The sequence below is a fragment of the Nanorana parkeri genome, unplaced genomic scaffold (genome assembly GCF_000935625.1).
Source record: "Nanorana parkeri isolate BGI_ZX_2015 unplaced genomic scaffold, ASM93562v1 scaffold642, whole genome shotgun sequence".
NCBI classification, from domain to species: Eukaryota; Metazoa; Chordata; class Amphibia; order Anura; family Dicroglossidae; genus Nanorana; species Nanorana parkeri.
The window spans coordinates 54523-69639 of NW_017306910.1; the positions used below are offsets into that span (position 1 = coordinate 54523).

Here is a 15117-nt window from a genome sequence, read left to right on the forward strand (position 1 = left end):
CCTTTGCCACTAAGACTGATTGCCCTTTTTGGTTGACAGACTTATTCAGGCCCCTCTACATCACTGTGCAAGTACTGTGCATGCATTAGGAACACATGAGGAAATAACATTTATTAAGCCCATATCATCTATGTAACAGCATTACATCTGTGTGCCATTAAAAATAATACATACCGCAATTTTGGTTTGCTGTGTATGTAGTGCAGTAAAATAGTAAAGGACACCATTCGCCTCTCTAAAATTAGGAATAGCATAAGAAACCTTGGGCTGACTTCAACCATAGATTTTGCACTGGCTAAACACCCAAGTTCTTTATTGGGTCTAATAGGAGCTTGTTATTACATTATTTTTAAACATAAAAAGTGTGGGTGCATGCAAAGACTAGTTACAGTATTTTAAATTAATTTAGGCTGAAGAAAAGTCAACTATCATATGTTGCCTTATAACTACAAAGTGACTGATTATTACCTTGACAAGTGAACCCTCGCTCCTCAAAACCAGGATTGCACAGACATTTCCCAATGGGCACCAACCATTCTCCCTCAGTGCTGCAATACATTTTGGGTGCATCTTCTTCTTTGGAATGGTTGACACAGGAACCTCTCACCTCCACCAGAGAATGTGAGTCCATAGGTACAGTGTCGGGGAACATGGCTAAGTTCTTCACAGTGAAAGGACACTTTTTGTAATATACCCTCACAGATACTAAGGCAACACAGGCACCGACATCCTGAAAAGCCAGATAAAGTCCTTTTTTACTGATGGGCCCCACTTCCCGAATCTCAGTGTTTAATTTCAGAATTCGATCTCCCAGGTCCATCTGTGTGAAGCTTTCATCAGCTGCGATTGTGTCAATCTTTGTAAACTGATGCTCCCTAAACTTGACCCCATGGTCCTCATCCAACTCCAAGTAGTAAAGGTTAAATGTTTCTTTACATGTCCCCAGTACAAGTGGGATGCTGTTGCAGTCTCGTAAGGTGAATTTTAGCTCAACATAGATTTTTTGAGCTGCATGTCGGGGAATCCAGTTTGTCCTAAGCCAGTTATTTTGATTGAGGTCCATAACATTGCAGACTTGGTAGGTTCTTATGGGAGTGTAGTGCTCATCCACTCCACTAATTTCTTCCCACTGAAAGAAAAAACAGATCGAACACATGAATGTATAAAAAAATGAAAGTATAAAGTAAATGAAAAATACTGACATATATGAGGTTTAAAGGCACAATGGTGTTTGATTGAAGTCTGACAGGTAAACAAATTGGATTAAGTAACCTTTAATACAGAGGCATGTTTTAACACATTTGAATAACAGGGGCCAAGTTACAAACAGGAGAACTCAGAACAGGAAAAAAGGCTCTTACTTTTTATTGTTTTCCTTTTTGAAATAAGACTAACGTGAATGTGAAAATTCTAACAAAATATAGAATTTAAAATGTATCTAAAGCCAAACTTTTTTTTCTAGTTGTTTTTGATAGAGTGGAGAAGGGTTAAAACCCCCTTTTTTATTGCTGTCTGTGTACTGGCTAGGGAGATTTATGCTCTCTTTTTCAAGGAGAGTGAATCTATAATTTGAAACCGGAGTAGAATTGAAATATTCCAATGGGTGCATTGTTCCAGTGACAACTATTCAAGTGGGGTATGTCTGTGAAGGTTCTCATTCATCCAGGTCATGGTATATCTGTAAAAAATAAGTCAAGGCAACTGGACTTGCTGTATTTTTCTTGACGACGTTTCACTGGTCCATCAGATAATTTTTGTACACGTCATTCTGGATTGAGAAAGCTGGTTGGATGACCAGTGAAACGTCTTCAAGAAAAATACAGCAAGTCCAGTTGCCTTGAATTATTTTTTACAGATATTCCAGTGGGGATTTACCTCACTTTGGAGAGATTTCCTTTCACTTTTCTGTCATGTCTACAGGACAGGAAGTTAAAAAAAAGCATTTTGGCTTTAAACATACCTTAAAAGGGTGATGCATTAATATCTTAGAGTAATAAAGCCTACTGATAATATTAATATATCTCAATTATATTAATATGTATATAAACAAAGAAGTAAAATATAATATTTGCCCAAATTATGCTCTGGTTCTTTATGGTAGATATCATGTAAAAAGTATACAACAAAGAGAATTTCCTGCGTAAGATATAAACTAAAACAGTTTACCAGTTCCTCTTTTTGCTATATTTGAAACAGAAACATGTGAGATTAGCTACTTTGTATAAATCACTATCTCTCATGTGCTATAGTGGCTTTAAAATGGACCTGAAGTCAAAGACTGACCTCAATTCATTTGGTTCCCGTTGCTACTACTATTGAGTAAAATGGATGTTCAACCCCAAAAACATGTAATTATCTCTTAAAGCAGAATCCCTGAAGTCAAAGGAGTCACAGCTAAGTGCAACAGAGACATTGATTGGTTGAGCAGGCATTGGCGGATGTGATATCTGTTCAATCATGCTATTATTAAAAGACTGTTTTATGCTCTATGCCTGTGTCCAATCCATCAAAGTATATAGATGACACTGCTAATATATGAACCTTAAAGAATTGGCAGCAAACAGAATCTTGAAAGGTAAGCATAGGAAAGGTACAGTATGACCTGTCTTTCTGTTCTTTTTTACATCTAAAAAGTATTATGTAAATCCTGCCTCTTGAATTAATTAATGGGTCAAAAGTGAAAGTTCAGCTTTAGAAGATTGTGTCAAGTTCTGAATTTCTCAGACAGTCTGACAAAACATTTCAGAAACTTTTAAGAAGAACAATAAGTGACTTAAATGAGTGCACAAGAGTTAGTTAGTCAGCTAAAGCCAATAAGGGCATGAGAACACTCATGCCATGGCCCAATGGATGATATTTGAAAGCACAGCGTGTAATTATTTCTTTCAGTCATTTTATTGTAATCTATCATAACAGAAACAGCAACAAAACACATGATAAATATGCCTTGCCATGAAGCACAGCTCATATATCTGACTTGTTATCTGTCCCATCCATCACGCGTGACACCAGAACTCTATGCAAATCAGACAGTAGAGAATGTTTTAGCAACACTGAAAAAACAAAGTCATGTTGTGTCCTATTATTATTATTATTATTATTATTATTATTATATGCCATCAGCATACATGGATGATGTACATATCAAATAACTCCTATAGGGTCTACAATTTAGTTTAATAATGCAGTAGGAAACATAGAAAATATAATTTCAAATAACTTTCAGCTATATTTTTCCTGTGATGGAATGCGTTCTATTTTATATTATCAGAATACAAAGTCCCACTGAGACCAACAATTCTTTTTGGTTGCCATGATTAATCATTTAGTTTGACCTTGTCAAAAGAATACAATATGGCTTCTGGGACCACGGCACCAGACCCCAGTGAGCTCATGGACTAATGTTGATGGGAAGTGTATGTGGTTTTCAGCCCAAAAGCCCATGTGAACTAGCTTAGTCTATTTAGTCCTGAAACTGATATACATGGCACGGTCAAAAAAAATTGGTGGCATGGCTAAAGTTTTTCTTGTAACTTTAGCTGTAAGTATGCATTATTTTTCCTTATTAGTTACAGTTGTATTGTGATTTCTATGTAGAGTACATGCAGACTATAGAATTTCATATACACAACCAATTCTAAGTATAACTTCATGGCAAAAGTAGATGGATTTACTGCGGAATGCCCACAATTAAATGCAAAGATGATCGGATTACTGTGTCATTTTCCATATACAGTAAGGGAGTGCCTTCACTAACTAGCATGTGTTTTATTACAGTAGAATTCTTTTACAACAAAAATGTCTTCAGGTAATAAAACTCTGCTGTGACTGGTTTTAAACATGTTTTATTTGTCCTACTTTCAGGTTAGTTCTAGATCTCCACTTTCAAAATACCAACAAATGAAAAAGAATGATTTTTATCATTATAAGTGTATTTGTTGATATTTAAAGTATAATAAAACATGTAAATAGTGTTTCCACTCTCATGAGACAGCTATGTTCCATCCCTTTAATTTTGCTGCATGCAAACATGGCAGCTAGGTGCCTGTGCTCCATGTACTGCAGGCTTGACTTATCAGGAAGCAGTGCCTATGTTGTAGAAGAACCAATATACAACTATGCAAAACTCAACGGTTTGCTGTAATCTTTTACACTGGCACAATCGGCTCCAATAAATTGTCATTTAGCTGCATGCTACAGATCTATCTGGTTATCAGGCCTACTGTGTCCACTAAGCAGTTTTAAAGTTACCAAGCCCTAAGGAAGGGGGAGTATGTTGGGCCCCTGAAACACGTTAGATTTTTATATGATCATTTTATGAGCAATTTGGACTCTCTTTGCCATTTTGTTTGGTGGTTGAGATATATGTAGATGCCCAAGGGTGATACCAAGTCAAATTTAGGTACTTTTACTAGTATTTTTATATACTCTTAAATACACAAACCTGCATATTTTTTTATCTGCATGGAGTTTAAGTTTAAGGGAAATGTGTTTCTATTTACCCTGAAGGTGCTTAGGTTGCTCAAACAAACAGAGGTTAACTATCCAGCGTAGAAACAACTCCTCTAGTAAATCACCCCTTCATTGTTATAGTAGACCCTTTTCAGTAGGTAAAAGACGCAAGCTGAAAAATGTCTGTGGCTTTCAGATAATTGTGCTATATTTAAAATTCTGGAAAGTATTTAAAACTTAGCAATGCCGAGATGAATAAAGCTGAAAACACCAGCAGCTGCCTTTGTTCTGTATGGCAGCTTTCCAGGTCCCAAACGTCTTATTTGTATACAATGGTATCTTGCCAGCTGTTTAATATTCATACCTAATAAATATAATTCAGAAGAATAAACAGAGACACATTAGTTTGTCTCTTCACAACAGATCGCCTAAATATGATTTTTATGTGTAGCAGTTAAATGTGCTCTTGAAAAGATCATGAAAATGCAATAATCTGTTTATATTAATGTATGCACAATGTAATACAATAGTGTTTTTTAAGTTAATGGTTTACAGCATTTTAGAGGGTAGAAAATATGAGAAATTCAAAGATCCTAAAGAGTGTCGTATAACATTAACCTTCCTTACTCTTTGTATGCCCAGTGTTTGTACTCCGTGTTCTGTGTATTTGTTTATGTAAACATGTTCTTATTCAAAGAGAATCTGTCATCTAAAAAAAACTGCTGCATGTATATAGTGCAGGTACCTATATGTACTTTACAAGCCTTAAGAACATGAGCAAACCTCAGCTAGATTTGACAAGCAAAGCTCTGACATCATCCATGCTGCTAAGCTCTGCCTCCAAGCTATGATGGGCAGTCTCACTGGTCAATAGGAATATGCAGGAGGCAGTAAGTGACAGGGATGATTCAATAAGGAAGGGCCAGAGCTCTGCCTGCCTATATAGTGTAGAATTGTACCATAACAACCTTTAGTGTTTTAAGCTGCCCACACACCTTACAATTTATCTGCAGATTTTCTGTGGTCAGATGGAAAAGGTGCAACAGATTCCTCCATCTACACTTAACTGTGTGGATGGAGTAATCTCCACCTGGGCCAATCTGTTGCACTTTTTCCATCTGACCACAGAAAATCTGCAGATAAATTGTAAGGTGTGTGGGCAGCTTTAGGAAGGATATTGTTGCTCTCTTACTATGATGAAAGCCACCATCCTATTGGTTGCTGTAGGCAAAACAATTTGGGTAGGCTAGAGAAATACAGATTTTAGAGGTGACTGTAGGGGAGTGACCTAGAGTTGTTCCCCAGGTCACCACAAGAGTCTGCAGCCTGGGCAGCAAAGTAAACTTCTCTCCTTAAGCACTCTTGTAATTTTTTTCAAGTGTGTGCCACCACTACCCTGTGTAGCTGTCTGTACACATATTGTTCTTCACTAAAGGTGGATACCTTTTTAAGGAGCTTGGTGTGGACTCCATCTTATTCTGAACCAATGTGGGGCTACTCTTTGGTATGGGCTTGTGCTCTGGGAAAGAAGCAGTACCCATGTCGGCAGGATTGAGCGTTCTTTTTCACATGCCTGGGTCCTGGTCAGGCCAGACTGGGTCACTTGCCACGGTGTCCTATATGTCTTGGCGTGTTGCACCCTGTAAGGCCCTGCAAGGCCTATGCTAATAGACTGCCGTTCACCTCAGAGCATCCAACACTGGCAGAGGAATAATTAGACCCATGGAACATGGTGTGTAAAGAGTTCATGTGCACTATATGTGGTTGTCCAGTGACACAACATGACCAGCAGATCTACCATTCCTGAAAGGATAACCATGTACTGCCCTTATAAATTGAAATTATAATCAAGGAAAAAAACACTTTCCCTCTGTCACTGCCCAACTTGCTCTGTTAAAGCAAATATTGGAAAGAAAAGGCATACAATATTACCATGCCCTTGAATTGAGTTACAATGGTGCTTGCTAATGTGGCAAATTGGTCACATGACCCCTGCTAAATGGTAGGGCCAGAGTTAAAAGTGGGTGATCCTCCCCTGCAGCAGAGGCCATGTGAGGGTAGGGCAGAGAAGGTGGAATGCTTCGTTTGTGACTATAGTTCCCCTCCAAATGAATTTACTGTACTGATCCTGTAAATGACTCAGACAACAGCATATTCTTTGCATTGCTAAAAGAGCACAGTTCATTCAAACATTGCCCAATACTATGCACTGATAATTACAGCATATGGAACGTGTAAGAAAATGACATAACTTTTTCATAGCCAGAGGCACCTGCCAAAATCCACAAGATATACAGAAAAGTGTGAAAACTTCTCTCCAGATAATTCTCAAATTTCTGGTGTATATAAATGCGTCTGTTTCATTCGTCACACTTCCATATGACTCTGCTCACACAATGTGCAGGGTATAAATATACGTGATTATGGTACTTGTCAGAGATTAGCAGTGGCTGCATGGTATGTTTTTTCAGATTTGTTACCTTACCTGTTAGAATTGGTGATGAAAGTGTTAATTGACATTAAGTGTTTTCTTTTACGTGGACTGCTGTAGGTACATCACATTTGGAACACATGATCCCTAAACCCACTGATTGGTACGATTTATGGATTATTAAACCACTACAGTACCATTTTAATATTGGAATGAGCTGTACAGCAGATTCAATAGAAGCTCTATGAATTTTCACTTCATAATACTTGGAACTGAGCTTATTATTTGTGGATTGTTGCAAATGTTCTTTTTGGCTTTTTGGCATTTTTTTAAAATTCAGTGATGATTATGTTGTTCAAATATAGAGTGAACAAAATAATTCATACCACTCTACTACTTGCTATCTGACCCAATTAACTATATTGTTTTATATATTCTTTAATTTAGATTTCCACGAGATACAAAAACAGTATGAAGAAATAGAAAACAACAGGGCAATATAAAGCACAAATTGTGCTCCACCCTAGCAGCCAAACATATATGAAACATATATGGGAAATGTTATGGGTGAATTCTATGTGGACTTCTTGAATACCTCCCCCCAGCCCCCAGGTATGAGCTTACAGAGCAGTAAGCACTCCTAGGACAAGCCTGGTGTAATCTTTCAGCTGCCATGCAGCAATTTATTATAGTCATGCATTTCAGGAATTGCCTTCTCTTTGAAAGGATTTTAGTATTTTTGTTCTGAATTAGCATTTTACATCTAATTCTAAACTAAATGATATGTTTATATAATGGCAGGTACTTCCTACTCAAAACTCAAAATTTAGGTTAAAGCTGATATAATATCCCAACTTAACAAATGTCATCTAAATACAAGAGGCATGTGTATTCTTAATTGAATCTTGCAGGGTTATGCACAAAGGATTGAAGAGTTTGGAGAAGGCAGGAGAAGTGAACAATCTTAGACAACATAGCTGAACCGAAAAGTGAGTTGAATTGGAGAATTGTTCCAAATCAGCTATGTTGTCCTAGATTGTTCACTTCCCCTGCCTTCTCCAAACTCTTCTCCCCTTTGTGCATAACCCTGTAGGCGTCCTTTGTGTATTTCTTCCAGATATGTGCAGCATAAAACTACTCCTGCACTTTGCCTCTATGCAGGAGCTTCCTGTAATAAAGGCCAGTCACTGCTGCTCTCTCTCCTTGTGCAAGGTGACTGTTCTTGTCTCCACCACCCACATCCATCATTTTCTGCAAGTACCCTGTAGTAGGAGCACCAGCTGTGTCTTACCCACAGCTCTGCTCTGTTTGCAGGCTTTGTGCATACTATGTGCCACTTTTAGCAGGTAATATGTGAGTTTTCAGCAGCATTTGGTGCACAAAAATGGCTATTGAGAAATATATGTATCCCTGATGCCCTTAGTAGATCCACAGAGAATCTCCAAACTGTGCCCTCTGCTAAAAGAAACTGTGGATACATGAAATGCAATGTCTATGCGTTCACTCTATATGCAGCTGTAGGATTCTGTGGACAACAGTGTACACTTACCCCATGGTCATGAACAAGACATGAAAATCTTTCAAGAAACGGTACAATTATGATGCAGCTAAATATATGGTAAATGGCATTTATTATATTCCTATTTCTCTCAGTGCTTGTTTAACAATATTAGATTTGTCAGAAAGACAATTGTTACATGTGCACTATGGATGAAGCCATTCCGTAATGAGTCTTTATTGATTAATTTAGCACAATCATGTAATTGTATCCTGTTTCTTTGATATGAGTCAATGAGATTGGTTGTTGTTGTCATAGTGGTTTTCAATAAAACAGTCAATGTGCAATTACTTTGTTTTAAGTGCACTAACCCATAGCAATGAATCCCATCTCTTTTCGTGTATCCCAAAGAAAGAAGCTGCACACTGGAGTCCACCACCAACAGCAAGTTTTTAAACCACAAGGCAAAGAATATCCAGTCTGCTGAGACTCCCTGTCTAGAGGGCACCCTCTCTATCGCGTTTCACCCGTTAAAGACCTAATCATAGAGACATGGAGTAATTTCTTGTATCGTCTGAAATCTGTATGCTGATACAGTATTGGTAGCTAAGGGTCAGTCTGCTTTGTACAAAGTGTTTGAATTTTTTAAAATAAACCTCATTTACTAAACTCAATGCCATTAATTCACTAAATTTTTGCTGGCAGAAATATAAATAAGTATATGGCCATCACTAATCCCTGATAAATAATAAAGCATTTTTCTGAATATTGTCTCATTTCTTGCTTTGGTTCCCTGAACTGTTTGTAGAAGTACTCATTTGACATAGAAAACCCTTTTCTTCTTAAAATATTCTGCAGCATACTGTATTATGATAGATATGGGGATGTTTGAGTGTTGTAAAGGTCACTTTAAGGTAAACCTGTCAAAAACTTAGGCAGCAAGTCAGACTAAACATATGATGGGAAAAAAAAATAAGCAGGGGTTATCTTAGCCGAATACTGCATGTCAAAATAATCAGTATATCTGGAGATACCAGCAACTGAAGTTATATCCAAAACCTTCTCTGTTAAAGTTGGTCTCAGCTTCACCTCTCCCATGTTCTAAGCCTCTCCAATGGTCTGTGATGTCATCAATCACAATAAAGAACCAATAGGGAGGCTGGAGGGGGTGGAGTCCAGGTCTTGTTTTTACCCGGAGAAGTTAACCCTTCCACATAACTTCAGCCTCCTATATTTTGGATCTGCTAATTGTTTTGACATGCGGTTTTCAATGAAGGTGCTCGCTTGTGCATTTTTTTAATAATATGTCAGTCTGAACTCCCCAGGTTGGTGACAGATTTAGAAGTTGAAGGTCATGTGTCAGGCTAGATAATATTAATTACAATCCAACTGGAAGAACACTTCTTTCAGTATATGCAGCTGATCTCAACTATTGACAGCATACAGAGCACTGGAGGATGTAGACAACACTGGCCATGTACAAGCTGTGCAACTCAAACCAAGGCTTGATAGGTGAGAAGAACGGACATAATAACATATTATAATCTTGAGTCAAATATCTCTTCTGTGCTCAATAAAACACTGAATCTATTTTGGTTGGAAGGGCAAAGCCAAAGTTTATTAGATTTACACAGCGTACACATTCAACACAAAATGGCAAACAACAAAAAACTGTGAGCGCCCATTTGGCATAACGTAGCATAAAGGCCTGTCCTAACTATAACAGCCATCTGACTATACACAGACCACTACACCCAACTGAAAAAAAACCCTAAGGTTATTAATCAGATACCATTTGGTTACTGGCTAGGTAAACCCTGGCAATAAAGCTGTGACAATGACAAGCTAATGGGCTGGAGCTCCTCATGGACACTAAGCACAGTCCTGTGTGGCATTGGAGGAGACCTAATCTTTCTCTGCTACAGATTCACTTTTAATTACAGGTCCTGTCCCTCCCCTACCTTATGACATGACAGTGAAAGGAGAAGCAACAGAGTGGTGAGCTCATCTCTGTCACACTTGGCTCATTCCTCTTATAAATATGCTTTTCTCCTGCAGCACACCTGACTGGCTTTATGTGCTGCTTCTCCCTCTTACAATCTGGGCTTTGCTGTACAGTGAACTGGAAGAGGCTGATACAAAGTCACATTCAGATACTTACATTACTTTGAGTGACACTAATAAACAAGAAGAGGAGAAATGTGACACACTACTGGGTCTCCAAATTAGGCCTCTGAAAGCACATATGTTTCATACAAATGAAAATCTTTTGTCACTCTCCATCAAAAAAATTATTTACCCATCCCCTTCTTTTCCACTTATAAGTTAAATGTAGACATAATAGAATTATAACAACAAAAGAATGCCGCAGAAAAGTGTAGTTTTGATTCAATGACAATGAATTCTTCCAAGAAAACAAACCCCATGAATATCAGTTTCTTATCAGAAAGACAAACTGTAATAAAAATAAACGTAACGCGTTGCCGGGACGGCATGACAGGTGTTGTTCAATGGCACTTTACACTTTGAGCCTGAATTCTCTCAGGAAGAAAACATTGCAGTTTAAACAATATGTTTCTGTTAGCATCACTACAACTTCCAAATATGTATGATACGTAATCCAATCTGTTCAATAAGACAACCTTAATAACATGCAGAAATTATTCCAGCTGACAACAAATCTGCTTTTAGATCTCTAACTTAACTGTGTGAAGACACCTGGGGGTGCCTTCTATAAATAGCTGCAGCCAAGGTGGACCTAGAATTATGACCATAGGAATGCATTGCTAGATTCCTATTGGCTATTTCAATTTGCAATAGCCAATAGAAAACTAGCTATTGTACCCACCCTCTGCTGCTGTCAATCAGTAGTGGGGACCTGATGGAGAACTGCAGCAGAGGGCGGGTGCACTGGTTGTGATGATCAGGTGCCAACATAAGTTAGGCCATTTAGTGTATTTCTAGAATGCAGTCTTGTGTATTTTTATATGCAGTCTGTTTAACTTGCTCTTATTGCTTTTTATCAAGTTTTGCTGCTCCCTAAATGCTGTTCTTCCTAATATTCCCCTTCACTTTAAAGTAGCCCATGAAGCTTTGTTGAGGCACAAAAATAAGACTCCAATCCTAAAGCCACAATATGACATTGATTTGATCCTTTGCATTAAGTGTTTGAAATTGTAATTACAAATAGTCATAGAGCAGACAGCTTTGCTAGTGATGAGATTAGGCTGCCACATGCGTTTGATAACCATAAATTAACACCTTGCCGATCGCACAGCTTGGGAGAAGGTGAAGAATAATGTGAAGAGTACTTAGTATGCAAGAAAATGCAAACTAGAGAAGGAAGTTTGAAAGTGTTTTTCGCAACATTCCCATGGCTCTAATTACTTAGGAGGGCTGCTTTCAATGTATTTGCTTAGAAACTCACCTTCTAAAACAATGTGTTGTGATCAGTGCTAGTTTTTTTAGAATTAAATTTTTGCTTGATTGCTTTAAGATAATACAACGTGTCTGGCACACAGGACTTTATTAGACAATAAAACAGTACATCATGAAAACACAATAACATGAATGTAGATGCTTAAATAAAGGTAATCTAATTATCCTGTCATTCATGTCTTATTAAAACTATACAATCGTGAGGGGCTGGTAGGAAGTGTAGAATCAGTAACGAGTTAAGGGAATGTATAGTAGTTTTGCATATATTCTTTATCATGATGAAGACTAACAGGGCTATTCACAAAAGGGTGAAGAGTTTGGAGAAGGCAGGAGAAGTGAACAATCTAGGAAAGCATAGCTGATTTGGAAAGATTCTCCAGTTCAGCTCACTTTCCAGTTCAGCTATGTTGTCCTCGATTGATCACTTCTCCTGCCTTCTCCAAACTCTTCACCCTTTTGTGAATAACCCTGTGAAACTTTTTTTTTTTAAATGTGTACATAAGTATGAAATATCTTGCGTTCATATTTCCAACCAGCAGCTGGAGCACTAGACATTTTTCATGTGCTTTCTATGTTAACCGTATCAATTTTGCTGAAATAAGGTCTGTTGTTTAAAGAGATCAATAGTGTAAGCTGAAATGTACACACTACTCATCCCGTCCCCTCTCTCCTGCTATGATCAGGCTGCTCTGTTCAAAGTTTGAAATAAAGAGAGATAAATATAATGAACGCAAACAGTCTCTGCTTTGTTTGCTCTCTCTCTCTTTAGAGAGCACAGAATGATCTGGTAATCCCTTGTCATGGCTGCATCCCATATTAAGTGCACTCATTAATTACCCTATCAGTCATTAGATCACAAGTCATCAGGGCGGAAGCTTGGGCATGATGGAGCAAAGCCCTACTCCTCTACCAAGATACCCACAACCACACAGATAATAGACATGAAACAAGGCATGGTAGGTCAGTAATAGTAGACGATCAGCTGCAGGGAGCCTACAGGCAATACTGGTGACTAGCCCTATGCCCACCATTTGCCTTATGTGACATAGCTTACACAGCACAGTACAGATCCTCTTTAAAAGTTGATGTGTAAAACAGATTTTATAGAAAATTTCCATACCACCATCGCTTCTATTGTGATGAGCTGGTGTTCTCACTCCCACTTATCACCCAAGTGTGATGAACACAGAACATTTACAGCACAAGGGACTGTACATTTACTGGCATTAGCTTGAACAATGAGCATCTTGCCTTTTCTTATTGTTGTGTTTGGTGCATATACATGAGAGGTTTTCAGGTGGCTTGTATAAGTTTGGAATTTTTGCATTGTGCTTTGTATACCTGATGCTGATACTATCAGGTACTATTGTTAGAGTAGGACAAAATGTTACAGTGATGCAATGAGATGATGGTGTAGCTGCAACTAGGACCTTCGGTTTATGTTTACTACAAATTGGCATGTATCATATTGGGGGGCGTTGGAAGGGTGCATGCACAGTATATGTTCTAGTGATCTTAGATCAGCGTCAAAGGTCATATATACTGTATATATTAGTCACGTTAGTCCTAAAAGCTTTAGACATTTTAACAAAATAAAAAATACTATTATATTTTGAGATATGAACATCCCTGCCATTAGATACTATAGGATAATTAGAAGTAAGATATTAATTTATTAGCTTATAATGTATTAAATTATCCCAGCTTGTATGAAGATTGAATGCCTTTTTGAAGTCTCTTTGCCTCCCTTAGTTACTAGACCTTGCACCTCCTTATAGATTGGTGCACTTGTGACCTCCTACTGCTAATTAACCTAAGACACACAAGAGAAATCTCTGCATGTGAAAATTAGCAGTCTTCTTTAACCACCTAACTGCAGCTTGCACTGTCAAGTCTTCTGCTTCTTTTTAAGTTTAGAAATTAGAGGGAAGCTTTTGTTTAGATTTTTATTTTAAAGGCCCGTATTGGACTGGGATATGCAGGGCCCATGAAATACTCAAGATAACATAAGAGGGCCCAACATGAAATTAAAAAAATGTAATACAAAACAGTTTACACAATAAAAAATAAAAAAAACAATATTGAAATTATAGATAGGGGGGAAGCTTCAGGCTACAGAGGATGATCCCTTAGTACATTTAATTGCCAGAACTGTTAGAGATTTAAAGGGTCAGCCCACTCAAGACTGACGCTTTGATTTTTGGGTAGATGCTGTTAAGTAGATTTAGCCATCACTTTAATGTTTATATACCCTAGAACAAAAAAATCAAATATTGCAGCATGCAACAATCTTTTCTGTCCAGTGTTGTCACTCCATTGTGCATAGTACCAGATGAGACTACACGATTAAGTACGAATGCTCAGAACACTGATGTGTAATCAGCAGTGGCAGCCTCCACTGGCATCTACTTCCCCTGTGCTTCCCACTGCTTAATTGATTAACAGCAGATTAAGACATATTTCACGATCAAATGCTGTGCTGCTCTCTTTTCTGCTATAACCTGTCGGAGGAGGTAACTGTAGAAACTAGCACAATGGTGCATGCTTGCAAATGCCATAATGCTCTTAAAGTATCATGGGACATGTATTCCTGAAACCACTGGGCTTGTGACTGATCATTGATGTCCGCTATGCACACTCTTTATTGACATTAATTTTTTCCTGTGAGGGTTCAAAAATACTTTAAAGAGACACTGTCACTTTGCCAGTTTAGGGACATATAGCCCACCTGTCCAGCAAGGTATACTCACCTATCCATATGCCTTCACCCTAAATGGACAATGTGATCTCACTGCTGTAGTTCCAGTCTATGCTCCCCCTGTTTCAAAGTGCCAGTTCTCCTGCTGCATAAGTTGGAATGTCATAAATACCCACAATTCCACGTTGAGTAAATAAAAAATCTCATCTTCAGCGTTAAAACACACACACACACCACCACCATTCCCTTTGCACCGCCTGTGGCAGATTTGCGGAGCCTGAAACTCATATGTGGAAGTCTGGGCACCAAAATACTTAGAAAAACATGAAGAATGGTGGATGACACAACTTGCCAGCATCTGCCATAAAACTGAATAATAGCTTTGGGTAGAATGACCCCAAATAACAATAAAATAAACAGCTAAAAGAAAGCTGATTTATTTTTCAAAGAAATGAACAGTAACCTAAACTGTGCAGAGGAGACCAAAACTATTATAATGTGTTCTATGCAGGTACACCAGCAGGATAATTCTCATTCCCGTCTGAACGTTATGCACATGCAGGCATCTCTTAAGGAATAAAGCAGAAGAATAAAGTAGCA

At 38.0% G+C, this 15117-nt stretch overlaps 1 protein-coding gene across 1 annotated transcript in view; it reads right to left on the minus strand.

Annotated features, from left to right (window-relative positions):
- Positions 1–468: 468 nt before the first annotated feature.
- Positions 469–15117, minus strand: part of LOC108792425 (ephrin type-A receptor 3-like) — a gene marked incomplete at its 3' end in the record, with an annotated part of 111538 nt that continues 96889 nt past the window's right edge. Inside the window, exon 3 of the mRNA XM_018563207.1 lies at positions 469–1129. Within this exon, the coding sequence (XP_018418709.1) occupies positions 469–1129 (661 nt within the window). The remainder of the gene's footprint in view (positions 1130–15117) is intronic.